General features: G+C 57.1%; 4 protein-coding genes and 1 non-coding gene across 7 annotated transcripts in view; 3 read left to right on the top strand and 2 right to left on the bottom strand.

Annotated features, from left to right (window-relative positions):
- The window catches only part of RAB40C (RAB40C, member RAS oncogene family), a 37,756-nt gene extending 27,313 nt beyond the window's left edge, over nucleotides 1–10,443 (top strand). The window contains exons 4-6 of the mRNA XM_061473891.1: nucleotides 4,698–4,775; nucleotides 5,181–5,403; nucleotides 7,393–10,443. Of these exons, the coding sequence (XP_061329875.1) occupies nucleotides 4,698–4,775; nucleotides 5,181–5,403; nucleotides 7,393–7,673 (582 nt within the window). The 3' untranslated portion in view covers nucleotides 7,674–10,443. The remainder of the gene's footprint in view (nucleotides 1–4,697; nucleotides 4,776–5,180; nucleotides 5,404–7,392) is intronic.
- Nucleotides 10,444–13,009: 2,566 nt separating this feature from the next.
- On the top strand, nucleotides 13,010–16,808 carry WFIKKN1 (WAP, follistatin/kazal, immunoglobulin, kunitz and netrin domain containing 1). The gene is made up of 2 exons (XM_061473471.1): nucleotides 13,010–14,269; nucleotides 15,109–16,808. Exons 1-2 carry the CDS (start codon nucleotides 14,090–14,092, stop codon nucleotides 16,591–16,593), a joined length of 1,665 nt encoding a protein of 554 aa, XP_061329455.1. The 5' UTR covers nucleotides 13,010–14,089; the 3' UTR covers nucleotides 16,594–16,808.
- Nucleotides 16,809–17,198: 390 nt separating this feature from the next.
- METTL26 (methyltransferase like 26) lies at nucleotides 17,199–20,113 on the bottom strand. 2 transcript variants are annotated; one of them, XM_061473473.1, is made up of 6 exons: nucleotides 19,856–20,113; nucleotides 18,351–18,513; nucleotides 18,186–18,245; nucleotides 17,733–17,800; nucleotides 17,390–17,468; nucleotides 17,201–17,313 (listed from the first exon to the last, which is right to left on the bottom strand). In XM_061473473.1, the coding sequence occupies exons 1-6, from the start codon at nucleotides 20,050–20,052 to the stop codon at nucleotides 17,266–17,268; spliced, it is 615 nt and encodes a 204-aa protein (XP_061329457.1). In that variant the 5' UTR covers nucleotides 20,053–20,113; the 3' UTR covers nucleotides 17,201–17,265. The 2 variants fall into 2 exon arrangements, with proteins under 2 accessions (XP_061329456.1, XP_061329457.1); XM_061473472.1 differs by having other exon boundaries at nucleotides 17,199–17,313; nucleotides 18,186–18,513.
- A 78-nt stretch (nucleotides 20,114–20,191) lies between these two features.
- On the bottom strand, nucleotides 20,192–20,262 carry TRNAG-CCC (transfer RNA glycine (anticodon CCC)). Its single transcript has one exon. It is a non-coding gene; the product is annotated as a tRNA-Gly (tRNA).
- Nucleotides 20,263–21,988: 1,726 nt separating this feature from the next.
- MCRIP2 (MAPK regulated corepressor interacting protein 2) lies at nucleotides 21,989–25,316 on the top strand. 2 transcript variants are annotated; one of them, XM_061473896.1, is made up of 5 exons: nucleotides 21,989–22,151; nucleotides 22,263–22,344; nucleotides 23,866–23,993; nucleotides 24,213–24,314; nucleotides 24,894–25,316. In XM_061473896.1, the coding sequence occupies exons 1-5, from the start codon at nucleotides 22,100–22,102 to the stop codon at nucleotides 24,962–24,964; spliced, it is 435 nt and encodes a 144-aa protein (XP_061329880.1). In that variant the 5' UTR covers nucleotides 21,989–22,099; the 3' UTR covers nucleotides 24,965–25,316. The 2 variants fall into 2 exon arrangements, with proteins under 2 accessions (XP_061329880.1, XP_061329881.1); XM_061473897.1 differs by lacking the exon at nucleotides 24,213–24,314.
- The last annotated feature ends 230 nt before the right edge of the window (nucleotides 25,317–25,546 follow it).

The following is a 25,546-nucleotide window of genomic DNA, read 5'->3' as shown; positions in this document are numbered from 1 at the left end:
CAGGAAGGTGATGGCTTTTCTGGCAGCTGATGGTTATCAAAAGCTCAGTCATAAATAACGCCCCCCTCCAATGTGTTAGCCCATTGGGATATGGTTTGGCAGCAGGATGTAATTGCCCATGAGCCAAGGCCTGAGGTGCCAGGTGGAAAGCCCTGACCAAGCATCGCTCTGAAAGAGCAGGCAGGAGAGAAGAAGTGCTCTGGTTCCTGTCAGTGCTGGATCTTGTTTATGGTTTATCTCATCCTGTGGGTCAGAGAAATCCAGTCTGAGGGGGTCTGACAGGCTTCTTCAGCAACAGCTTTTTTCCATCAGTGGAGAATACCAGTGAGTGACACTTTCCTGGCCACCCTGGCATCTGCCATCAGTGGGCTCAGGTCTCTGGCAGTCGCCTGCGTCCTTGCTTGCTCCCAGCAGTGTTCTTGTGTGCTTGTGCAAGCTGCTGGAGATCCATCTCCTAGAGCATCTGAGAAGCCTTTTTGGAGAAGCCTGCTTTGCACTGATGGGTGAGCATGCTGCTTGTCCCTCACCTTAAAAAAATTTGTGCTTGTAAGCCTGGTCTAAACCTGCACCAAGCAGATAGAGCTGATGCTTCCCACACACACACCTTGATAGTGTGGGCAGATCTTTGTAAGCTCCTGCTGAAAGCAAGTTTGGTTTTTGGCAGAATAAGCATCCACGTGTGCTGCTGGATACAATGACACTGTCTGCCAGTACCAAAAGGAATCTTCTCGGACTCAGTCTTGCCATAATGATTGGATGTTAGGCAGAAGTTCTTCCCTGTGAGGGTGCTGAGGTGCTGGCACAGGGTGCCCAGAGAAGCTGTGGCTGCCCCATCCCTGGCAGTGTTCAAGGCCAGGTTGGACGGGGCTTAGAGCAACCTGGTCTTGTGGAAGGCGCCCCTGCCCATGGCATGGGGTTGGAACTGGAGGAGCTTTAAGGTCCCTTCCAACTCTACCCATTCTATGATTCTGTGATCTCTTCATGTTTCTTGTTCACTACACTTCATACACATGTGGGAATTCCTGTTGCTGGTGTGCTTGGGGCCATGCTGATCCCAGCAGTGTGGAAATGAAGCTTGAAAATCCAATTGTGAAAAGACCTGAAACAGGCCTGGGGACAAGTCCAGTCAGTTTACCTCCCACAGAGGCCTATGGGCAGGTGGAGGAAGTAAAGAAGGCTGTTGGAGGGTTGGTGAGGAGTCTGCAATACGCTTGATCTGAGAACCTGAGTGTGCAGCTTCTCTTTTCCTGCTGGTGAAACAGAGGTGCTTTGTGAAACTCGGAATTGAGAGGTATGGAGATGCTAAGGTGTTGACAGCCATCTAGGCACTGAAAGAATAATTTTGGCTGCAAATGGGAACCTGTTAATTTGTCTAGCTGAGGAAATGAAAATTCTGTGCACATTATTCCAAAGGAGACTTTTCAAAATCTGAAAAAAAAACAACAGATCTTACTTGGAGGTGTCTGCAGTGATGGAGCCAGCTCCCTCTCTATGTGCACATCTGTGCTGTTCTCTCTAGGGGAGAAAATGGTCATGACAGTATATCTGGGATGTGTGCTCTGGAAACATGATGTCTGGAGCATGCCAGCACTACATGGAAGACGTATGAGGTTATCTGGCATCACCAGGAGCTGTTTTTAAGGCAACTCCCCAGAGGACAGAGGAAGCTACAGTAAAGCCGGTCTAACACCCGTGCTGGGGAAGATGAGGACAGCAGCAAGGCATTAGACAACTTGGCCATGGAATCTTCTTGACCTTTGGGAAGCTTTCCTTGACAGTCTTGACCCTAAATGCACATGCATGGGGCTGTGTTATGACTTGGAGGGTAAGCTGGCAAACAGTGAGTTCCTCAAGTTGTGGTCTTGACCTTGCACCCTGCTTCTGAGAACCTTGGGCTGGGTTTTTGCTGGTGTTTTATCCTTCTTCCTATTTAAAGAAGATCCAGGCAGCAGCTGCCAGCAAGCTTAAAAGCTGTCTCCTCCTAGAGCACATTTCTGTCAGAAGCAGTCTTCACAACCTAGGCTGTGGGTCTGTTTCTCTTGGCTAAAGGAACTTGTCAATCCAGAGCTGAGATAAGTAGACTTTATTTCACTTACTGGCTGTTTGTCTTGGAAGGGGGTCACCACACCTTTCGCTTTGTTATTTCCTGACTCTCATTCATTCATATGTGCAGCCTTGGAATCTGGAAGTCAAAATAAATACTACAACAATTGAAAGAGAGCTCAGAGTCTCTCTTTTTTTCCTTTTTCCCCTCCTAAAATGGGCTGTATCCTGGTAGTCGGTATTTCATGATTGGGTTCTTGGTTTGTGGAGTTTTTTAATTCTGAAAAATCACTACTTCTTTTTTTTTCCTATCTAAGCTTAGGAGAAACTGATTCTCTTCTCCAAAACAAACCCAACCTCCCATGCTTTTTGAGAAGGCAGTATTTTGACTGTACTAGAGATGACGGAACAAAAAATTCTGGACTCCAGGCACGAGCTCCAGGCTTTTCGTGGAGGAAACTGAAGATGCATCTGCTCTGCCCACACCACAGATACTACTGCAGTTATGAGAACTCACTGTCAGGGTGCTCAGAACAACCTCAAACCCAACCTTTGAAGGGCTGGCTCTTCAAAGATGAAAACCAGACCACCACATGTGGCTTGCCTTTTGTACCCTCTCCCTTTCCCCATTTTTTTTGTATATTATTGAGCCTTTGTGCACATGGTACAAGTGCAGATGCAGAGGTGTTGGGAGAGCCAGCAAGGACAGAAGCAAGCTCTGCCTGGAGAGCAGCTGCCCTGGATAGATAAAACCCCAGAATCAGAATTGTTCTGACCCAGACTTTTCAGAACAGTAACACTGGGCAGGCTTTGTGAGAGCTGCTTGCTCTAAAAGAGCTGTGAGAAAGGCAAACAATGTCCAAGCACACCCAGTGTGTTCAGGGAAAGGCTTCTTTTCCAGTCCTGGGGAGCAATTTCAAGTGCTAGCTCGAGACATGACTTTATTATGAGGGTTCAAGTGCCTTTGTGGCTCATATGTCCTGGTAATTATTATTCTTGTGTGCTCCAGATCTCCTGCTGATGATTATTTTTTCATTAACCTGAGGAATATCACGTGCCTGGTTCTATACAGGCTTCCCCCAGGTCATTACTAGCTTTGGCAGCAGCGTTGGCAGGAGGATTGGGTAGTTTGAGATTCCCATCTGTGTAGTGGATTGTCCATTTCAATGAATAAAGGAGCAGTTCCACTGTTTGGAGGGTGCTTGACAGTCTCTGCCATGTAGCAGGACAGAAGCTGGGTGTATCTAGGCATCTCCTAGGTAGAGCTAGGCTGCTGGCTGAGACTTTCCTTTGCCAGATTAGTGTCTCTTTTGCTTGCTCTGGGGACTTGCCATAGGAATGTCTGTTCCCAGAGGATACCCCTGATTCAGAGAAGGCTGATTCTGTTGAACTTGCTGCTTAAATGATCTGTTATCCTGGAGTCCAGCTTGGGCTGGTTTGGTTTGCCCTTAGCTTAGTCTCACTGCTGCTGGGTTTCATCCTGTGCTTGTTCCCAGCTGCACTGCCGCCTCTTGCAGTGCAAGATCATCTGTTCCTCTGTAGTTCCCATTTCAGGGCATCTTCCACAGAGTAACCTTGAAGCACCTGTTGTCACTTGAAATGTCCTTGATTGCAAAGAAGGGACTGACAACAAGTCAGAAAAATAACGGGAGAGCTGCAAGAAGGCTGCTGCTTGAGACAACTCTCTAAATGCTGTATGTGCCCAACTGGTCCTGAGAGGCACCTCCTGATGTGCTGGATTGTGTGCCTGCAGGGCTGTGCACAGCCTACTTTCCTTGAGTCTGTCCTCAGAAGTACTTTGGTTCAAGGAAAGCTTATTTGGTAGGAATTGCTGTGGACCTGTGTGGTGGCCAGCAGTGTGGTTGTGGTCCCGAGTCCTACTAGCCAGGCTCGGGGTGGAGGTGGAGATTCTCCAAAGTGCTGCTCCATATCATCACAAGCACAAACTTCCCTGTCCTGCTTCCCCATCCTTCCAGCTCATTGTGCTGCACCTCGAGAGTGTAAGGGAAGTAAGTTGTGGATGTGGATGGTGTTCAGGAAAAATTAATGTGGGCTTGAGGGTGCTGCAGAAGAAAGGGCACAGGGGAAGGTCCTACAGTGAGACCTTTGCTCTGACCCTCTGGGATGTCCCAACATTGCTGTCCTACTTTCATTCTCTGCCAGCGTGGCAGTGATAGCAAAGAGGTGACAGAATGAGACAGGTTCTGGAGAGGGAAAACCTGCTGAAGATGGGTGTGCTTCATTAGCTTCATCATGTTGCACTGCCATCCCACCACTGAATGCATAAGAGGGAAAGAAAAAGGCTTGTTTCTGCCTCTGTGAGTTTGTATTGGATTTGTCACAGGAGGAGAGTGTTGTTTTGCTCCTCCAGATACATAGTCACCAAGGTAGTTCCTCCTCCTTCACAGACACTGCTGCTTTCAGAATGATTTGAGGGATGTTCAAGCCAAAACAGGAGAATAACCTTCCCTAATATCTTGGGACAGTGTTAGTACAGACCTCTTGTCTCAATTTTTGCCCTAGCAACCACACAAATAGTGCAGCTGGAGCAATGTTCTGTCACTCAGCTTTCTGGTTTCTGCATATGGAGGTGACGTCCCTTTCATTTTGTCCACTATGAAGCTTCCTGATTGCTCCTGGTTTTCTTCCACCAGGGCATTCTCTTGGTTTATGACATCACTAATCGCTGGTCCTTTGATGGGATAGACCGATGGATAAAGGAAATAGATGAGGTAAGTTGCATTGAAGAACATGTGCAGTGGTCTACAGCAAACATTTAGGGAGGTATCACCTGAGGTGCCACCTCTGATGTGGGGACAAGCATGGCTGCTATGGAGAGGAAACAATGGCTGCTCAATAATAAGCAAACCAAGAGGGTAACCTTCCTGTGTAATAGAGTAGTGTAATAGAGTGTAGGAAAGGGCTTGGGAATAGTCAAGTGAGATGGGAAGGTTCCCTCTAAAATGGCCGGGGGGCTGGGGGGGGGGGGATAAATTAATCTTCCTCATCATGGGAGTTCCTCTCTGTTGCAGAACAGTTCCTATTTCTTTGCCCTTCACTGCTATTACAGCTCTACTGGGTGTAGGCTTCCCTTACCAAGGACAAGCCATGGTTTCTCCACTTCTTTCCTTTTAAAGCATGCCCCAGGTGTCCCTCGGATCCTGGTGGGAAACAGGCTGCACCTTGCCTTCAAGAGACAAGTGCCCACGGAGCAGGCCCGGGCCTATGCAGAGAAGAACTGCATGACATTTTTTGAGGTCAGCCCCCTGTGCAATTTCAACGTTATAGAGTCCTTCACAGAGCTGTCCCGAATCGTCCTCATGCGCCACGGCATGGAGAAGATCTGGAGACCCAACAGAGGTCAGTAGTGAGGAAGATGCTCCATGTGGGGAAGCCAGGAGAGCTGAAATGGGAGGGGATAGGGCTGTTTGCTTAGGTGGGAGGTGTGTTATTAGAAACTGTGGGATCTGTGAAAGCACCTGACATAGAAAAATGCCTCTGGTCGAACAAGTTGAGGCTGAGCCACAAGAAGCTGCCTGTACTGGTGCAGGAACCCAGCAGGCAGTGGTGAGGGATGGGCAGCTCCAGAGAGTAGTTGAGCATGTCTGGGATCTGAATTGCTCCAGGGCACACTGCACCTCTCCACTTATTCTGGATGAGGCCTAGTGCAATTAAGCTCCCAACTTGAAAGTACTCTGCTCTGCTCCCCAGGCTGAGAGAGCTGGGCTTGTTCAGCCTGGAGAAGAGAAGGCTCCGTGGAGATGTTAGAGCAGCTCCAGTGCCTAAAGGGACTACAAGAAGCCTTCTGGAGAGGGGCTTTGGACAAGGGCCTGCAGGGACAGGACAAGGAGGGATGGCTTTAACCTGACAGAGGGGAGACTGAGATGAGCTCTTAGGCAGAAGTTCTTCCCTGTGAGGGTGCTGAGGCGCTGGCACAGGGTGCCCAGAGAAGCTGTGGCTGCCCCATCCCTGGCAGTGTTCAAGGCCAGGTAGGACGCAGCCTGGAGCAACCTGGTCTAGTGGAAGGTGTCCCTGCCCATGGCAGGGGGTTGGAACTGTGTGAGCTTTAAGGTCCCTTCCAACACAAACCAGTCTGGGATTGAATGAGTGGGGGCTGCCTGCCCGGGAGTGGCCGTGTGGGTTTCACTGCAGGCTGGAGGTGGAAGCGTGCCCTCGTGTGGCCGCTTGCTAAGGTATCCACTCCAAGCAGACTATCCAAAGCAGGCTCACGTGATGTACGCCGAGCTACGAGGACGCTAAAATGCCTGAAAGGGCAGAATCCTCTTCTGGCCCGGTGGGATCTCTGTTGCTGCAGGCGCTCTGCAGAGAGCTGGCTCCAGGCGCTGTGGCTGGTGCTCCTCGAGCAGGTCCAAAATGAGACTGTCCTACACTGGGACTTGCTGAACCTGTTGCCCCCTTTCCTGGGCATGTCCTTTTGGTTGCCAAATGACAGCTTGAGAAGCCACGTGCCTGGTGGGATGCCATCCAGAGGGACCTGAACAGGCTTGAGAGGTGGGCCAGTGTGAACCTCATGAAGTTCTACAAAGCCAGGTGCAAGGTCCTGCCCCCGGGTTGGGGCAGTCCCCAGCACAAACACAGGCTCTGGAAGACTGGATGGAGCAACCCTGAGGAGGACTTGGGGGTGTTGGTCAATGAGCAGGGCCCCATGACCTGTCTTCAGTGAGCGCTTGAGCCCAGAACTCCCCATGTGCTGGGCTGCATCCCCAGAGCGCAAGCAGCACGAGAGGGAGGGGACTGTCCCCCTCTGCCTCACTCTGGGGAGACCGCCCCTGGAGTCCTGATCCAGTTCTGGGGAAACAGCACAAGAGGGACATGGAGCTGTTGGAGCGAGTCCAGAGGAGGCCATGGAGATGCTGCGAGGGCTGGAGCAGCTCTGCTCTGGGGACAAGCTGAACTGACTTGTTCAAGGCCAGGTTGGATGGGGCTTGAAGCAACCTGGTCTATTGGAAGGTGTCCCTGCCTGTGGCAGGGGGTTGGAGCTGGATGATCTTCAAGGTCCCTTCCAACCCAAACCATTCCAGGATTCTGTAAGTGTAAGCAGGGCTCTAGTTACCCAGACACTGTGTTAGTTAAGAGGGGTGGCAGTGTCTAAGCCCTGTGTTGACACCAAAGCTGCTGTCTTGCAAAATGTCTCAAACAGCAGAGCTTAGCTTGGGTTTCTGTTTTTGATCAAGTAATCTGTTACAGGCTTCTATTTAGCGAGTTCAACCCTTATTATTTTCTACCTCCAAAGGAGCAAGAACTGTGCAGCATAAGGAATAGTTGTGGGGAGGAGGCAGTCCTCGAAATCTCTTGTCCCTTGACTTGTTTGGTCTTTCCTCCCACCAGTGTTCAGCTTACAGGACCTGTGCTGCCGAGCCATCGTCTCCTGCACCCCAGTCCACCTCATCGACAAGCTTCCCTTGCCCGTCACCATCAAGAGTCACTTGAAGTCCTTCTCTATGGCCAATGGGATGAATGCAGTGATGATGCATGGCCGGTCCTACTCCTTGGCCAGCAGCGGTGGTGGGAGCAGCAGCAAAGGGAACAGCTTGAAGAGATCCAAATCCATCCGCCCGCCCCAGAGCCCCCCACAGAACTGCTCACGCAACAACTGCAAGATCTCCTAGCAGGATGGACACCCCTTGAGCTTCTGCCATGTCCGCACCCACCCTCTGATGTACAGCTCTTTGCACACTGACCCCTTTGCCACTGGATCCCTCCGGATGGGCCACGCTCACTTTCCCGATGGCACACACCAGAGTTAGGAATATGCGTACGGTTTTTGCTTCGCATAGGAAGCGTGGTGCCAGCTGGATCTCACAGAACTGGCGGGGAGAGGATCTGCCAAGTGACCCTCCAAGAATGCTTTTGGGCTTTGCCTCTCAGCCTGGTGTGGAAAATTCAGCAGCTGCCGGCTTGGGGAGGGGGGAAGGGGAAAAAGAAGCTGATCCAGGCTCAACGGAGAAATGGATTTAATGGAAGATTGAGAGGCTTAAGGGAGTAGGCAAGGAGAGTCTGTGCTGCAACTTTAACTCTTGGACACCTGAAGAGATTGCTGGTGCAATAGTGATCATTCAGTGTAGGGGAAAGAGAAGAACAGGGACAGAGGACTAATGATAGTTTTCACCGGGATGTTAACCTGCTGTTGCCAAAAACCGGAAGGAAGATAAGGCAAGAGTTGGCCAATGAGAAGGGGAGGGAGCAGTCCACTTGCCTTCATTTATTTATGTAAATATTTTATATATATATATATATATATATATATATCACTTGTTTTTTAAGCTTTTTTTTAAGAAGCAGTCAGGGAGAATTTTATGCAGCCATGTACATACGAGCACTGGATTAACTTTCCCAGTGTCAGAAAAAGGGGAAAAGTGGAGGATTTCCAAACAAAAATATCCAAATGCTTTAAGAGACTTTTAAATCACCACCTGGGCTTGTGCTGGGGGAGGGGGGGGGGGGGGGGCGGAGGGGGCTTAAATACTATGTATGCAGAAGGAAAGAACAATTTGTGTATAATCTGCCCCAAGCTGCTTTATTCGCATCAGTCCCTAAAGTTTCCGAAGGCAGGGTGGGATGTGAATGGCTCAAGGGACAGAGAGAAAGGGCCATGGTCTCAGCTTGTTTTCAGCAGCTCTGAGGTCAGACTGATGCTGTGCTCGCTTTGCACCTTCTGACACATGGATGATGGGGACTGAGGAGCGGAGGCTGGAAGTGTCGTGCCCAAAGCAGAGGAAAACCACTGAATTTTGTCCCTTATTGCAGCAAAACCTTGACCACCACTTCCAAAGCCCTCTATCTGCAACACCCCTGTGCACCAGCCCCTCAATCCTGGCTGCTTCTTCCTTTGCTTTTCCAAAGACATGCTCTGCCTTTGGTAGCATTGCTGTGGCTCCTCCTAGATGAAAGTGGGGAAAGGACAGAAGCAGCTTTTCCCACTGGAGCATGAAGGAGCAGGGACTGAGAAGGTGAAAGGTTTGTGTGGGGGAGACCAGTGAACCCCCAGGTCCCATCATGGCAGAGTTACTTGGTAGCCCCAGGGAACTGGGAAAGCAAACTGCTTTGTTCTGGATTGTGCTCTGTGGCTTGTGGTGTGCACGTGCTGTGGGAGATCTTCTGTCAAGCAAGTGCAGTGTGCATCCCTGGCTTCATCCCATGGTTGACCTGGGCTGGAAACTCACCTGGAGCCTTGCAAACAACACCTAGCCTTTACTGCAAAAGCTTGGCAATGGGACTAAGCGATCCTCAACAGATCCTTGTAGGCAGCCAAGACGTGTAGATTGTGAGTAGCGTGGTAGCAAGTGAACTGCTTTTCCTTTTGCTCCTCAGCAAGGAGCCTGGCTAGTGCAGTTTTGTCATCTGCCTCCTGGTGTTAGCAGCTCCTCAAGGCCTGGCCTGGCTCTTCTCCACCCCCAGAGCAGCTTGTTGCATTGCACGGGCAGAATGAAGCCGTGGCAGCTCCTGCACGGCCGACGGACCCGCTCTCTTCAGGCAGCAGCCAGGGGCACATCCCTCCATGGAGAACAGCCTCCTTCCCTGAGCAACCTGGAGGTGAAGGAGCCTTCCCCCTCCCTGCTCTGTAGAACAAGATACAATAGAGGGGTCATGCCTCTTGGCTCGTCTCTAGTGTGTTTTATTGCCCAGCTGAAATGAGTGAGGAGAGAATTAAACCCCAGGCAGATGGAGGGGGGAGAAGAATCCTTTGTAGTGGTGGTTTGGCTCCAGAGCAAAGCCGCAGCCGGGCCCAGCGCGGTGGCACAAAGGCTGGGGGATTTGGAGAACCTGTCTGGAGTGGCCGGCACCTGCTTCCCACCACTTGACACACAGCAGAAGACAATCGCTGGCTCAGCAGCCTGGGGATATACGGCCAACAGGTGATGGGCACCACAGGAGCAGGGTGACTTCTGGAAAACGGCACCGTGGGCTTCCCCCTGGCAAGGGGTGTGAAGTGGGATGAAGGCTTCCTCCTGCACCTGCAGAGCTGCTGCATGGCTGGAAACGAGATGCACTGCTGCTCGGTTTGGCTTTGCCACGTGTAGCACCTCCCCACACCCCTTTCCTTGTGGTTGATTTCTTGTTTTCTCACCCCATACAGTCTCAAAGGACCCTGGCTGTAGTGAAGAGGGAAGATTCACCTGGAGCAATTGCTCAGCAGAGAAACTTTTTTTGTTGCTGTTGTTAATTTAAGAGGAAAAATTGTTGCATCTTATGTCAACACTAGTCTGTAGCTGCTCTCCAACACTTGTACCATTCCTGAGTTGGGTTTTTTTTTGGGGGGGGGTTTTGGACTATCCTTTTATTTTTTTTATTCCTTTGTACAGTCAATGTTGTTCAACTGATTCTACATGCATTTGTTTTGTATAAATTAAAGTCTTTTTTTGTTGTTGTTGTTTTGAACTACCAGTGGTGAAGTTGGATCAGTTTTGGGGCGGGCTGGGATGAGGTTGAAAGGAAAAGGTGGGAGTTGTGCCCAAAGGTGGGGATTTGGGGCTGCTGCAATGCAACTGCGTGTTGCCACTTCCAGGTCTTCCATGAAACAAGTTGGGCTGCAGTTTCTGGGGCCTCCTAAAAGTTGTGATTCCTGGGCCTGGTGGGGTTTTACCCTTCTCTGATCAAGCAGAAGCTGAATCTGTTCTTACTCTATCTGCCTTTTTCAGAGCATGGCTGAGGCTTGGATTGTGGAGCTCTAAGGCAGCGCAGACAAGTTGGCAACACGTTTAGTCATGTAGATGGCTGCAGCTTGTGTGGGGCTGTGCTCAGGCCCGGGTACACAGGGACAGGTTTTGCAAGTACAACTGAAGCCTTAGCTAGCCTCTTTGAGCCAGGGTGGTGCTGGGGAGTGGTGGGTTTCACCCACACAGCCCAAACTGGAACAAGCTGGAAGCCAGTGTGGGATCAGCGGGGCTTTGAAATGGAGAAGGTGCCATGAGGAGCTCAGAGCACCCGTGTCTGGGAGCCCCAGCACAGGGGCTTTGCTCCTGGGTGCAGGGAAACTTCTCCTCCCCTGATCCTTGTCTCTGTGCTCGCAGCCCACCTCCGCTTGACCTCCCTTTTCCCTGCCTGCTCACTTCCCTGGGATCAGATTTTCCACTTCGTACCAGACTGGCCACGCCTGTTTTAACAGCTTAAGCGGTAATTGCCGGGGCTGGGAGGGGGTAGGGGGCAGATGAGATAGTGTCTGCAGGCTGGAAAACCCTGGAGCTAAGGTGAAAGCCTGGTCAGGGAAGAGCCTTTTTTTTCCCCTTTTCAAGGGTGTTCTGGAAATGTCTGTTCCCTCTTGCCAGCAGACTCAAAGGTTGTGTGTGGTTTCAGGTGGGTAAGGACAGCTGGGGCCAGTTATGCCAGAGGTGCCTGCCTCTGCTTAGGAAGAGCAGGGAGAGACCACCGTCCACAGCCTGAACCTGGGTGCAGAGGCTGGGAGAGCTTATGGGAGTCCCTGATCTTAGGGAAGGAGCAGGTTGCTCTGGGCTGCTTCAGGTCTTTCCTTGTCGAGTGTGCTCCTCCCAACCCACCTTCCCCATTTGAAGGTATCAGATTGGTCCCACTGTCCCCTGCAAGGGTTGTGCCATGCAGGGTCAACCATGGGTCCCATCACAAGGAACGGTGACCTGCATCTGATGGCACCTGAGATGCTTGACAATGTAGTTGCACTTGCCCATGGGCACACTGGTGGGGCAGGAGCCCTTTAAGGCCCAGGGAGGGCTGTGGCAGGGTGCCCTTTCCTTCAAGACAGGATGCTGAGCCGGTTCCTGTCCTCCCCTCGCTTGGAGGGAGGAGATGAGATGTAAACCTTGCATTTGTGTCTGGGATCTTTGGAAGTGACTCCAGGAGTTCCCTGTTTGGGCTGCAGTGGGAGCTTGGGTGCAGAGATGAAGTTTGGGAGAGGCTGAAGTTTTAGCTCCTTCAGATGGTGGAATTGTCCTGGGCTTGGCCAGAGTGGTGAGAGTCACTTTTGAGTCACAGAATCCCAGCCTGGTCTGGGTTGCAAGGGAGGTTAAAGCTCATGCAGTTCCACCCCCCTGCCATGGGCAGGGACACCTTCCACTAGACCAGGTTGCTCCAAGCCTTGTCCAACCTGGCCTTGAACACTGCCAGGGATGAGGTTTTCTTTCATCTTCTGCTGGGTCCCCAGGCGTGGGTGAGGGTCTTGAGTCATTGGGAGCTGCATTTCCAACCATGCAGCATCCCTCTGGCTGCTTCTGATCTCAGTGACACAGAGACGAGGTGTCTTGGACTCTGGTGTGGGACATGGGCCACACCCCAGGAGCTGCTCCCACAGTTCCAGAGAGGGACCTCTGTGGCAGGAACTGACCCAAACCACAGCACCGACATCTTCTTAGACCATGTTGTAACCACAGGGACCCCAGATAGGGGTGGGTGAAAGCTGGGCTCCAGGTTTTCCTTTCCCCCTTCCCTCCTGCTCCAGCACCCTTGGGCACCCCAGTGCTCAGGTGCATCTCTGGGGAGCGAGGTGCTGTTGCAGCCTGCACCCTGCCAGAGTGAGTGGGTCTGTGGGCTGCAAGTCTCAATGTCTGCGATTGCCTGGATGGAGCAGGCAGGGTCAGGCTGACCGGATGCAATTCCCTGTTTGCAAAACATCTCAGCAGCTCCCCCATGAGCACCCTGGGGCAGTGTAACCTCCGCTCTGCACCCAGAGCCAGCCAGACCCTTGGGTGGCTGCTTGGCCTTGAAACCATGAACCATGGGACATACTCCAGCTCTCTGTGCGTGGTCATGGCAAGCTGCTGCCATGTTCCAAGATCTGAGGTCCCTGGGGAGCCCAAGCACAGAGCAGCATGGTGGATCCTGAGAGCCCCCCAGAATGCCTGCTCCAGTGCAACAGGGCTTCCCCCAGGAACTTCCCCAAGGACTGGGTTGGCACTGAACACTGCATGCACAAGGACCACTGGGGTGCAGGTGGGTTTGAGTTCGGCTTCTCCCTTTGTCCCTTACACCTGGAGACCCCAGGGCAAAACTCCCTCGGGTGGGTTTGCTGCTTCGCAGCAGCTGAGGGAAGAATTAATACTCCCAGAACACTGTGAAGTGTTCCTGCTGCAAGTCAGTCCCACCAGGGATCACGGGAATCTGACTGGGGAGTCAGGGCCAGCTCAGGGCTGGCTGCAGAACGTGCTCCACGAGGCGATTGCAGCTGGGATGCAGCGTGAGGAGCCATCCCATGGGGCTGGCTTCCAGCTCTGGAGAGACAGCCTGGCCCTCAATCGGTGTGGAGGGAGCACTGGGTGCTGGTGGACACCCACCGTGCTGCCAGGAGAGCTGGATGCTGTGCCCAGCGCTTGAGGGGTGCCACATGGTGATCACGGATGAGCAGGGCAGACACATGCCAGTGCCAGCCCCAGCTCCCACTCCCGGGCTCAAGGCTGCATCCACCCACAATGCCAAGAGGCCAGGAGCGGGGTGAGGGGCTCCCCGGTCAGTGTGGGCTCTGCAGGTCTCCCTGCTGGCAGCCCTGGATGAGTGGACCAGAGGCTCTGGCTGCTCTCTCATCCTGCAGGAATTCAGCTCCATGGGCTGGGTGGGTTTTGTGTGTGTGTCCCCCCTCCTTCCACTCTCCCTCTTTGGAGACTTTCTGCATTCTGCCTTTGATCTCCCCCTGCCGTGTTTGCCCAGCCGATCACTGGGCTCGCCGGGGTTAGAGGCTGAGGTCAGCGCCTTTCCCATTCCAAACACCCAGAAACATCACTGGGAAGGGAGGGGATTCAGATTACAACCTTCCCGTCCTCCCCTTCCACCCCACTCGCCCCGCTGAGCCGCCGGGGAGCCAGGATGGACTGATACCCTCTCACTGAGGGAAGAAGGACCAGGAACACCGCTGCCACCGTGTCCCTGGCACCCGCAAGCTGAGCTGCAGCAATGGATGGAGGTGGCCGGCAGCATCGCTGGTGGTCCAGCAGGCCCTGAAGAGCAGAGGTTTGGTCCTCTCCTCCTCCTCTTTCTCTTTGTCCCCCCTCCTTCCCCCTCATCCCCTCCATCCTGACCGTGATTTCTCACCAGCGAGCCAGGCCGGCGGCGTGGGGTGGCCAAGATGCTTCCAAGTGGGAATCTGGTCCCAGTGGGCATCGCGCTGCTCCTGCCCGCGCTGGTGGCGGGGCTGAGTCTGCAGCCAGCCAGGATGCGGCACCCAGGGGTCTGCCCCAACCAGCTCAACCCCAACCTGTGGGTGGACGCGCAGAGCACATGCGAGCGTGAGTGCCGGGAGGACCAGGTGAGCAGGCGCGGGGGGACGTGGGGGACCCCAGGGACTCACTTTGGGTGCGGGTCCTGTGCATGGGGCTTGTTCCTGTGCAACAGGCTCAGCCCAGCATCAGTTTTACCCCCCCCTCCAACCCCCTGCTGTGAGTTGGCATCGGGGTGCTGCGGAGCTGCTCCCCTGCCTCCTCAGCAGGCAAAGAAGCTGCTCGTGCCCCCCCCCCCCCCCCCCCATGTCTCCTGTAGCCAAAGCACCCCCACCATGCACCCCCAGGATGGTCCCACCCAGCCAAAGGGCTGGGATGGGGGAACCATATTGTGTTGGGACAGGGACCCCCATCAGACAGTGGACAGCCCTGCACCCCCCACTTTTATCCCTGTGGTCAGGAGCCCACCCATGGATAAGGCTGTCCATCCTGGAGAGCTCCAGGCTCCATAAGGCTGAGCAGACACATCAGCACCTCCACCTTACTTGGTGCTCCTCCACAGTGGGAGACCCATTTTCAATTCATCTGTGTAATGAGTTCTGCCTCCCCTCAGCTAGCAAAAGAGAGGGGTGAGATGCTGTGTGCTGGGGGGGGGGGGGAGGGGGGAGGGGAGGCAGGGAGGACCAATATCATTGCAGTGCACTCCTCAGCACCCTTGGTGAGTCTGGGGGGGGGGGGGGGCTGAGGGTAGGCCATGGCCAGTGTAGCCATGCTGGTGAGGGCTGGCAGTACTGAGGGTGCACAGGGCTTCGTGGGGTCACTACCCACCCAAAAGCCCCACAGGGGGTGGGAGCAGCTCCCATGGCAAGGTAGTGACCTGCACATCATCCCCCCATCACCTCTTTCCCCCCTCTTTTCCCCTGGCCAGGACTGCAAAGAGTTTGAGAAGTGCTGCACCAACGTGTGCGGGCTGCGGAGCTGCGTGGCTGCCCGCTTTGCCGATGGCAGCGCACCCGCGCCGGCACCTGCAGCCTCATGTGAGAGCTTTGTGTGCGCGCAGCAGGGCTCCGACTGCGACATCTGGGACGGGCAGCCCGTGTGCAAGTGCAAGGACCGCTGCGAGAAGGAGCCCAACTTCACCTGCGCCTCCGACGGCCTCACCTACTACAACAAGTGCTACATGGATGCCGAGGCGTGCCTGCGCGGCACCCGCCTCACCACCGTGCCCTGCAAGCACATCTTCACCTGGCCCGACACCAGCCCTGTGCCGCAGGAGACGACAGCTAACCCCACGCCAGGCACCGGCCCCGAGGTGCCAGTGCCCCCTGCTCTCTACAGCAACCCCTTCCACCAGTCGGTGCGCGCCGGAGGCACTGTCAGCTTCCGCTGTGACGTGAGCGGGCGCCCGCGCCCTGACATCACCTGGGAGAAGCAGAGCGAGAGGGAGGAGAACTTCATCATGCGGCCGGACCAGATGTACGGCAACGTGGTGGTCACCAACATCGGCCAGCTCGTCATCTACAACGCCCGCCACGAGGACGCCGGCATCTACACGTGTACGGCCCGCAACACTGCTGGGCTGCTCCGCGCCGACTTCCCACTGTCGGTGCTGAGGCGGGAGCCGGGGACCATGGCACCGGCCAGCAGCCCCCAGCCCTTCCCCAGCGCCGAGTGCCTGAAGGAGCCAGACCGGCGGCGCTGCGAGGCGCTGGAGGTGCGCTGGCACTTCGACGCCAAGCAGGGCTCCTGCCTCACCTTCCGCTACGGAGGCTGCGGGGCAAACAGGAACCATTTTGAGACGTATGAGGAGTGCCGGGCCGCCTGCCTGGGCAGTGCCCGCCCCACCTGCCTGCTGCCCGTGGTGCAGGGCCCCTGCCAGCACTGGGAGCCACGCTGGGCGTACAACCCCCTGCTGAAGCAGTGCCACTCCTTTGTGTACGGCGGCTGCGAGGGCAACACCAACAACTTCGAGAGCAAGGAGAGCTGCGAGGACACCTGCCCCTTCCCCAAGAGCCTGCAGTGCAAGGCCTGCCGCCTGAAAAGTAAGATGGTGCTGAGCCTCTGCCGCAGCGACTTCGCCATCGTGGGACGCCTGATGGAGGTCGTGGAGGACCAGGACTCCGGTATCGCGCGCTTCGCCCTCGAGGATGTCCTCAAGGATGAGAAGATGGGCCTCAAGTTCTTCAACATCAAGTACCTGGAGGTGACCTTGACCGACATGGACTGGAGCTGCCCCTGCCCCAACATGACGGCGGAGGACGGGCCGCTCATCATCATGGGTGAGGTGCACGACGGCATGGCCACGCTGGACCCCAGCAGCTACGTGCGGGCGGCCAACGACAAGCGGGTGAAGAAGATCTACGAGCTGATGGAGAAGAAAACCTGCGACCTCCTCAACCGCTTCCAGGACTAGGGCAGAGCCGGGACATGCTGATATGGGGGCTGCAGACTCACTGTGGAGGGAGAGCCCCACACCAGTGCTTGTATCCTGGGGTTACCACCACCACACAGCTCCCCACAACCCCATGCTGAGCCCCAGCTCCCACCTCCCCTGTTATTTATCTGCCACATGCCCCCCATGTACCCTCCAGCCCAGCCAGCAGCAATAAAGGAGTGGGCTGGGCTGCAGAGGGGTGGGAGATCTGCCAGGGACCCCCCTCATAAAAAGCTTCCCACTGCACCAAAGCCTCTAGGGGCAGTGCAGCACCCCAGGGTGCTCCCCATGCAGGACGTGATCCCTTCCATTGGTTGGTGCTTGAGGGGGACTGGGGATTCCCCCAGTGCCAGTGCTGCAAGCATTGGTGGGGAGGGGGGGTGAAGCCTTGGTGTTTATTGTGGGGAGCAGCATCACAATCCTGGGGAGGGGATGGGAAGAGGGATGGGTCACCCCACCACCGAGCAAGTTCTACCCCATGGCCGAGGTGCTGCTCCCCCCCAGTGCCTCTGCCCCCCATGGCAGCCACGGTAGCTTCTCTGGGGCACCCCATTGCAAAGGGAGCCCCCTCAGCTGAGCCCATTGTCGCGATGTGACCCCTTTGAGGGGTATCAATGGGGGGTGTCTGTGCCGGGAGGTGTCACAGGCAGGTTACAGCTTGCGGAAGATGAGACTCTTGTTGTTGGCCGGCATATCCACCTGGAAGCACAGAGCCGGGGTCAGGGGGTCCCCACTGGCATAGGGACCCCCCCACCCTGCACACCCCAGCTCTTACCATCCTCTCAAGGTGTAGCCCGTTGGCCTCGGCCAAGTGCCGCAGCAGTGCTGTGTCCCGAAGACCCCAGGCGGGGTTGCTGATGGGGAGGGAGGTGTGGGTCAGACAGATGGACATATCACACCCTGGGAGCTGCCCCATCTCCCAGCAGTGCACTCAGGTGGAGAGGGCTCCTCCCAGCCACTTCTTTAGGTGTTGTCTTGAAGGACCATGCAGGGAATGAGCTCCTATGGCTGCTGGCAGCATGGGCAGGATGGGCAGGACAGACAGCATGGGCAACATGGGCAGCACAGGCAGGATGAGCCACCAGCAGCCCTGGCCCCTGCCCAGCACCCTCCCCTACCTCTGCCGCAGGCTGCGGTCAAAGTCCACGTTGCTCTGGGGGCTGATCCGGCCATCCACGGCGTAGGGCTGCCAGGACACAAAGCTGGAGCTGCAGGCAGGAGCCACCGTGTGTCCCCCCTGAGCAACTCCCAGCCCCTGGGCTGCTGACGCCACCATGCCAAGGGAGGAGACGCTACCCAAGAGGGACCATGCGCCCCATCACTCACACTGTGTCTCTTCACAAACCATGGGCACCCCCGCCCCTGTTTTTGTTGGGGTGAGGGAGGACAGGATCCCTCCCATCCTGGGAGCAGTATGTGCCCCAAAAAGCTGAGACTCCCCAAACCCAACACCCCCCATTAGTCACCATACCTGCAGCTGCCCTCCTATCCACCCTCCCCAGCACACTCATTGCCACCCCACACCCAGCAGGATGCTCCTGCACCAGGATGCTCAGCTGAGCAGCACCCACCCCGTAGGTGAAGAGCACACCTCCGGTCTTCAGCAGCACCCCAGCACCTTTGAACAGGCCCTGGTGAAGAGAGAGGTGGGAACCAGGGGTCAGGTGCCTGGGGACACCCCATGGGACCCCCAGAGCCAGGGACATGTTAGGGTGCAGCCCTGCCCCACTGCTCACCTCAGTGCAGGCCAGCTCCGCGATGTGCATCATGTTGATGCTGACCAGGAGGTCGAGGCTGGCGGGTTGGGTGCCCCCCCAGGTCTCCCAGCCCTGCGAGACGTCCAGCAGGATGGGGGGCAGCACGTTGGGCACCTGCATGGCCTCGGCGTAGGCAGCGATGCTGCGGGCACCAAACCCCACATCAACTCCAGCCGAGGCACCCCCTGCGCTGAGTGGAAAACCTGCCCATGCTGGCTGCTCGCAGCATCCCCCAGGGGGAGTCTCTGACAGCAAATAATAAGGTTGTGTTTGCAATGCAGCCTGGTGGGGGGCTCTATACAGGACAAGGGGGTCTCTGCTTCCCAACAGGCATCTGGAGAACTGGCAGTAGCCAGACAAATGGTGGAACAGGGACTGAGAGATCCCAGTGCCTAAATAACCGCAGTCCCCCTCCAGCAAGGCAGCTAGCACACGCTGTCCTCCCTGCTGCCTGCATGCGCTGCCTGCACCCACGTGCTCAGGCTGCCCGCACTCTGCCTGCACGCGCAAGGTGCGCTGCACCTGCGCTGTGTGATTTGCAGTGATTTATACCCTTTCTGGCCCACTCACCACCCGGGTCTCCACTCCCAGCTGGAGCAGGGAACCACAACCTCATGGAGGGTAATTTTTAACCACTGTTTGAGAGGTGGTGGTGGGAAGGATACTGGACACAGCCCCATGGACAGGCTCAGCGTCTGGCACCCCCTCACTGCGCTCATTTTCTTATGGGGGGGATTCCTCCCCAGTAGGTTTATTTCCTGAATGGAAACCGAGGCCTTCTGAGCCTGGCGCTGCAATGCCTGGAATGGGCATTTGGCTGCGGCTGGACACACACAGAGCAAATAAGCAGGGCCCAACACGGCCAGCGTGACCCGGAGCGGGGTGGGAGCTGCTGCCAGTGTCCCAGGCATCCAGCCTGGAATCAGCGTAACAAAGCACAGTGGGCAACTGGCAGGCAGGGATGATTCCGTAGTGGGATTGGGCTGGTGGAGAGGGAAAAACTAGGGTTGTCTTTGAAAAATAAAGTGCAAAGCTGGGCAGCCTGAGCTGCTCGGGAATTGGATATTGGGGATTTTCTGGCAATACATAGCAAGTGTTGACTTGGGGAGCCAGGGCTGACCATGAGTTGAGTGTGGTGGTTTTCCTGCGTCAAGCAGGGGAGCTGGGGCTGTCCAAGAGTTGAATATTGTGGTTTTCCTGTGAAAAAAATTAAGCAGGGGAACCGGGGCTGGCTGAGGGTTCTGTATTGAGTCTTTTCTGGAATAAAATAAGCATTTAGCTGTGGAGCCCGGGTCATCCGAGGCTTGGATATCGGCGCTTTCCGGGAATAAAAAGCGCGTGGAGGGGGAGAGCCCGGCAGTGGGGCCACGGGCGGGAGGGTCGGGTAAAGGGATGCAGGATGTGCCCCCCATGACCCCCCATAGCCCCTACTGTCTCCCCAGAGCCACCCATGGCCCTCCCCAGCCCGCCATACCCCCGCCCACCTGCGCAGCGCCCGCGGGTCGACGTCCGAGGGCTGCCAGCGGGTGTGGGGCAGCGCCTGGGCGAAGTGCGCTGCGTGGAGCCCCGCGCCCGCCCCGACCTCCAGCACCCGCACCTCGCAGGGGCCGCACCCCGCGTACTGCCGCAGCACAGCCAGGATCGGGCCCTTGTTGCGCTCCGCAGCCGCCGGCGCTTGCATGGCCACGGGCGCTGGATAAGGCGCTGGGACTACAGCTCCCAGGAGCCCCCGCGGGACCGCCCCTACCGGCGGGTGAGAAATACATCATAATTAGTGGAAAAAAAAAAAATAAAAAAATTAAAAGGGCCGGAAAAAGTTATGCGCCGCCCGGGAATCGAACCCGGGTCGCAAGAATGGGAATCTTGCATGATACCACTACACCAGCGGCGCTGCTGCAGACGGCTCTACCCCAATGCTACTTAACCTTCTCTCAAGGGAGTGGTGTGGGCTGAGGCTGTTGCTGTGTCTCCGTCATGGGCTTCCACTCTGTTCCCACCCCGCTTAACGAAGACCGGCTTTGCGTGGGCACCCCAGAGAAGTGGGGGTGCTTGGGAACAGAGGAGCCCCCCCTGCCAGGACCTGCACAGCTGGTGGACGCTGGGCAGGAAGCAGCCGCAGCCCGAGGAGCTGTGTTCAGGGCTCGTGGGTACACACCATGGGTGCCTCAAAACCCTCCCGATCAGGGTGCAGGTGGGGAAACTGAAGCACAGCTTCCTCCCCCCCGGCTGATAGTGAGTTTGAGGAAGTCAAGCGGGGGGTGATAGCTGTGGGTACACCCATGGGTGCCCAGCGCCCCGCTGAATGCTCTTTTGGGGGGCCGAGCACCCTCCTACCCTGGCAGGGCCAAAAGGCCAAGCTCAACCTTGTGGGATGGCTTCACTGACACTGGAGCAAAGCCAGAGCATGCCAGTGAGTTTGTCACCCATCCTGACCCCAAAACCTGGGATGCCACCCATGTCCCCCCACAACTCTGAGGGGTGATGCTGGGGGTGGCCAGGGGGTCACATCCTGGGGCTGCACCTCCTGCCATGTGGGGACACCTCGAGGTGCTTTCCCCGCTCCAAAGGTCACCACAGTGGCCAGGACATGGCTGCCCAGCCCAGTGTCCCCTGCGGGTCCCGGGGCTCCGCAGATGGTCACAGTGCTGTCCCCAACGTGGGGGCACCTCAGCCCCTGCCTCTACACCCCCTCACTGTCCCCAGCCTGGCTCCTGTGTGTCGCAGAAGTGACTCCTATGTGTGTCCCTTTGTGTCCCATGGCTCTGTCTCCCAGGTGTCCCCATGCACGTGCTCCCTGTGTTCCTGTCACTCCTGTGCCCCCTGCGTGTGCCATCTTGTGTCCCACGCGTTGCCTGTGTCCCCTCTCCTACTTGAACCCTGTGTGTCCTGTGCATGTCTCCCACATGTCCCACGTGTCCCCTCTGTGTGTCCCATGCATGTCTCCTGTGTGTCCCCGTGTCCCATGTGTGCCTGTCCTGTGTGTCACACGTGTCCCCACCTCCTGCGTGTTCCCTCTGTGTGTCCTGCACACGTCCTCTGTGTGACCCCACATCACATCTATGTCCCTTATGTGCCCCCCATGTACCCCCCCACCTCCCATGTGCCCCCGCTGTCCCCTGTGTTTCTACATTCCACGTGTGGCCCCCATGTGTCTCCCATAACACATCCCACATATGACCCCCATATGTCCCCCCCAACTCCACGTGTGCCCCCCATGTGTGTCCCCACACCTTTCACATATGCCCCCATGAGTCCCTCATGTGTCCCTGTGTCCCCCCACACCTCCTATGTGTGCCACCCACGTATGCCCCCCCGTGTATCTCCCATGTATCCCCAATGTCCCCCACACCTCCCACCTGTGCCCCCACGTGTCTGTCCCCCCACCCATGCGTCCCCCGTGCCCCCACACACCTCCCACGTGTGTCCCCTATGTCCCTACACAATTCTCGCTTGTGCACGCTGTGTGACCCCGCCGTGTCCCTCCCCCCGTACGCTCCCTCTGTGTCCCTGCTGTGCCCCCCCCCATGTGCCTGCTCCCGTGTCCTCGCTCCAGCACCTCCCCCCGGGTCCCTCCCACTTCCCGCCCCCTTCCCCAGCCCTTCCCGTCCCGCGCGGGCCCTTTAAGGGCGGGGGCGTGTCGCGGCCGCCCGGGCCCGGCCCGTTAAAGGCCCGGCGGGGGGCACGCGGCGCTCAGGCGGGGCCGGTGCGGGGCCGTGCGGGCCCGCAGGATGTACACGCTGACGCGCGGCCCCAGCAAGCTGGCCACGCAGCGCCGCACAGGTACCGCGGGCAGCGGGCGGCACCGGGGCGGGCGGCGGCGTGTACGCGGGATCCGTCCCGCTCCGCGCCCCGCCGCCCCGGCGCCGCTCTGAGTCCCGCCGCCGCCCGCAGGTCCGACGCAGCAGGCGGTGGAGAGCAGCAAAGGGGCCGAGCTGCGGGGCCGGCTGCAGCCCGGGGCCTGGCCCCCAGCCAGGTGAGCCCCGCCGCAGCCGCCGTGACCTTGGGGAAAGGTTACCGGGCCTCCCGCACCGTGGGGGGGGGGGCGCGGCCGGTGCCCGCACGACGGAACGGGACGTCGGGGACAGCGCTGCCGAGATCGCGGGCACGGCGCGCTCGTGGTGTGCGATGGGTCGGGGGGGACACCCCGGAGCCGGTGCGCACAGGGATGGGGCTGGGACGGAGGGTCCCAGTGCCCGGTTGCTGGGGACGGCACCGCCGGGCCCGGTGTGGGGCTGCCGCGTACCCGGAGCTGAAGTGGTGGCCACGGGGACCACGGGGGCAGTGGTGGCCCTGGGCAGCGTTCGTGAGTTGTCCCGTGGCCCTGGGCAGCGTTTATGTGTTGTCACATGTCCCCGTGGTGGCCCTGGGCAGCGTTTGTGGGTTGTCCCATGTCCCCTTGGTAGCCCAGGGTAAGGTGTCTCCTGGCCCTGAGGGAGGGAAATAGCTTTTTGGTTGAGGCTCGCGGCCTTTAGCAGGAATACCTGGTGGGAGGGTCTGAAACGGACGGAGGGGCGAAGGTTCCTTTCCTTAAGGAGCTTTTTTCCAGAGTGCCGTTCCATCGGGCAGGGCTCTGGGGCCTGCATGGCTCTGCCTGTTTCCCCTAGCCTCAAGGAATGGAAAAGAAAAGCCCCCGTCCAGGCTGTCCCCTCCCTGTCCAGGCTGCCCCCCTCCACCCTGGACCTTCTCCTAACCAGCATGGCTCCAGCCTTACACCCTTATGTTAGTTGGGTGTGCAGGCTCCTGGCTGCTGCCCGGTGGCCCCCAGCCAGGGTCTGGGGGGTGTCCTGTCCCCGGCCCTCCTGCAGACCTGGCAGGGTCTGACCGTTCTGGGTCTCGCCTGCCCTGCAAATCATAACGCGCCTGCACTCTCTGGGCCCCTTAGACTTTGTCCCATGAGAAACACAGCTGTTGCAGACGTGTCCTGTCCTGAAGCTGGGCAGAAAAGCCAAAACACTCAAGTTCTGCATCCAACTTGCCCATAGTCTCATCCTGAGCTTTTCCTTTCCTTCTGCCTGGGTTTGCTGTTTCCAGGCTGGGGCTGTTTCAGGTGCCCAGCTCCAGGGAAGCCTGACCTGCTCCCAGCTGGCAAAGGGCTTCATCCCAGTCCGGGGGCACCTTGGGAACATGCTGGGTTCTGGGGCTGCTACAGCCGGCCTGGGTGCTTGGTCTGTGAGGATGACACCAATGTGCATCCCCTGCCTGGTGCCTGGATTTCACTTCCATTTTCCTGGTTATTTCAGCATTTTTGGTGGCATATTCCTTATTTTGGGGACCCCGTTTTGTGCTAAGGCTGGAGGGTGGGTGGGAGATGGGCAGCCTGTGCTCTTCCATGGGGATCCCCCTCACACCCCTCCCCATGTAGGAACCTCCTCTCCCTTGGGCCTGGCTCCTTCTCAGTCCCTTCCTTTGGGGACAAGACTGAGTGGGGCAGCCCCTGTCCTTCCTCCAGGCCATGGTGGGTGCCCCCTCATCTCCACCTTGTTCCCTTCCACAGCCCAGCCCAGAAACTCGTCTTCAACAGAGTGAATGGCAAGAGGCCGCAGGTGCTGCCGCAGCAGGTCTTGGCCCCTGAAGAGTGCTACACGCTGGCCCATGAGGAGAATGTCCGCTTTGTCTATGAAGGTGAGGGCAGAGGGTCCCCGGGGGCTGGACTTGCTCACTGTCACATCCCAAGGGGGCTGAAGCATGTGGGGTCCCTCCTGAGCAGCCTCATGCTGCTGGGGACCTCTGAGGCAGGGAGGGGGTCCCCAGCCTGGGTACCTGCACCCCTCTGACCACTTCCCACCCCTCCTCCTGGGCAATGCCCATCCCCAACCCTCTGCTGGCTGTTCCTGCATCCAGCCTGGCAGCAGGTAGAGCAGCAGCTGGACAGCAGCCGGAGTGGGGAGAGCACCTGTGGCCCCGTGCAGTACGTAGAGAAAAACCCCAACCCTGGACTCAAAAGTAAGTGGGAAGCAGCTACAGCCCTCAGAGGGGAGGTGCATCAGGGGTGCAATGAGCTGGGGTGGGCTCAGCTGGGTACCTGAGCAGGGCTGTGGTGGGAGGAGGATCCCCAGAAGGGCTGGGTTGGGTCTGTGCTGCTGAGCCTGGTTTTGGGAGTGGTGGTGGGCAGAACTGCCCCCAGCGCTATGGTGGGGGTGTTCAAGCAAGCAGGATGCCTGGTTGATGACTTCTGGAAATCATGCCTTCTCCAGCCACAGAGGTGGGTTCAACATTATGCTGGAGAGAAGCCCCCAGGTCCCACCATGGGGACCTGCCTCCCCCGATGCTGAGCAGGACAGTTGTGGGGATAGGAACATGATCCAGGAGCAAGGACTGTGAATGCAGCCCGAGGGCTCCTGCAGTGGCTGAGATGTCCCCATGAACCCAGCTTGGCCTCTGGGGACAGGGCACAGGGGTGGGGGAGATACTGGGGTGCCATTTCTTTTGTTCAGTGGCAAATGGGATGGCTTGGGGGGAGCCTGTGAAGCCCTGTTCCCTGCTCCAGCTGCTCTGCTCCCCCTTCTCCCTCTTCTCTTTCAGACTTTGTTCCCATTGACCTGGAGGAGTGGTGGGCACAGCAATTTCTGGCCAAGATAGAAAGCTGCTCCTAAAAGGGAAGAAAGGTTTGGTGGTGTCCTGAGGGAGCATCAGCTTGGAGCCCAGAACTGGTGCCATTTTAGAACCATGTTTTTAAAGGATGACCGAAATCAAATGACCAGCAGGACCAGACCAGAGCCATGCCCCATCCCTGCGCCCGCTGCGGAGCAGCAGCATGCGGCCCCGGCCAGGATGCCTCAAGTGCCAGTTCTCAGACTGTTGCAGCTCCTGCAGCCTCCAGCTCCCAGGGACACTATGGTGCCACGCTGGGGATGAGGGAGCAGATCCCCCCCTGTGGCTGGAGCCATGGGGAGGACAGTGGGGTGCTGTAGCAGGACTGCCAGACAATAAAGCACTGAAACTGCCCATGGAGAAGTGCTTGTGGGATGGGGAGGAGACGGTGAAGCACATACAATATAAGAAAGAAGTTCTTGACATATAAGTACAGATGTTCTTTACATATAAGGATGAGCTCTTAGGCAGAAGCTCTTCCCTGTGAGGGTGCTGAGGCGCTGGCACAGGGTGCCCAGAGAAGCTGTGGCTACCCCATCCCTGGCAGTGTTCAAGGCGCCAGGTTGGACGGGGCTTGGAGCAAC

Source organism: Pezoporus flaviventris, unplaced genomic scaffold, assembly GCF_033815535.1.
Source record: "Pezoporus flaviventris isolate CSIRO_AGI_PZ_B2104156 unplaced genomic scaffold, CSIRO_AGI_Pfla_v1 ptg000078l, whole genome shotgun sequence".
NCBI lineage: Eukaryota > Metazoa > Chordata > Aves > Psittaciformes > Psittacidae > Pezoporus > Pezoporus flaviventris.
This window is presented reverse-complemented; position numbering and strand designations above follow the sequence as displayed.

Excerpts from the sequence above, each read along its gene's own strand:
- WFIKKN1 (XM_061473471.1), top strand. The coding sequence starts at position 14,090 with ATGCTTCCAAGTGGGAATCTGGTCCCAGTGGGCATCGCGCTGCTCCTG. Across the intron at positions 14,270-15,108 it reads GTGAGTGCCGGGAGGACCAG|GACTGCAAAGAGTTTGAGAA; the intron begins GTGAGCAGGCGC and ends TCCCCTGGCCAG.
- METTL26 (XM_061473472.1), bottom strand. The coding sequence starts at position 20,052 with ATGCAAGCGCCGGCGGCTGCGGAGCGCAACAAGGGCCCGATCCTGGCT. Across the intron at positions 18,514-19,855 it reads GACCCGCGGGCGCTGCGCAG|CATCGCTGCCTACGCCGAGG; the intron begins GTGGGCGGGGGT and ends TGGTGCCCGCAG. Across the intron at positions 17,469-17,732 it reads GACCGCAGCCTGCGGCAGAG|CAACCCCGCCTGGGGTCTTC; the intron begins GTAGGGGAGGGT and ends CCTCCCCATCAG.
- MCRIP2 (XM_061473896.1), top strand. The coding sequence starts at position 22,100 with ATGTACACGCTGACGCGCGGCCCCAGCAAGCTGGCCACGCAGCGCCGC. Across the intron at positions 22,152-22,262 it reads GGCCACGCAGCGCCGCACAG|GTCCGACGCAGCAGGCGGTG; the intron begins GTACCGCGGGCA and ends CGCCGCCCGCAG. Across the intron at positions 23,994-24,212 it reads TGTCCGCTTTGTCTATGAAG|CCTGGCAGCAGGTAGAGCAG; the intron begins GTGAGGGCAGAG and ends TCCTGCATCCAG.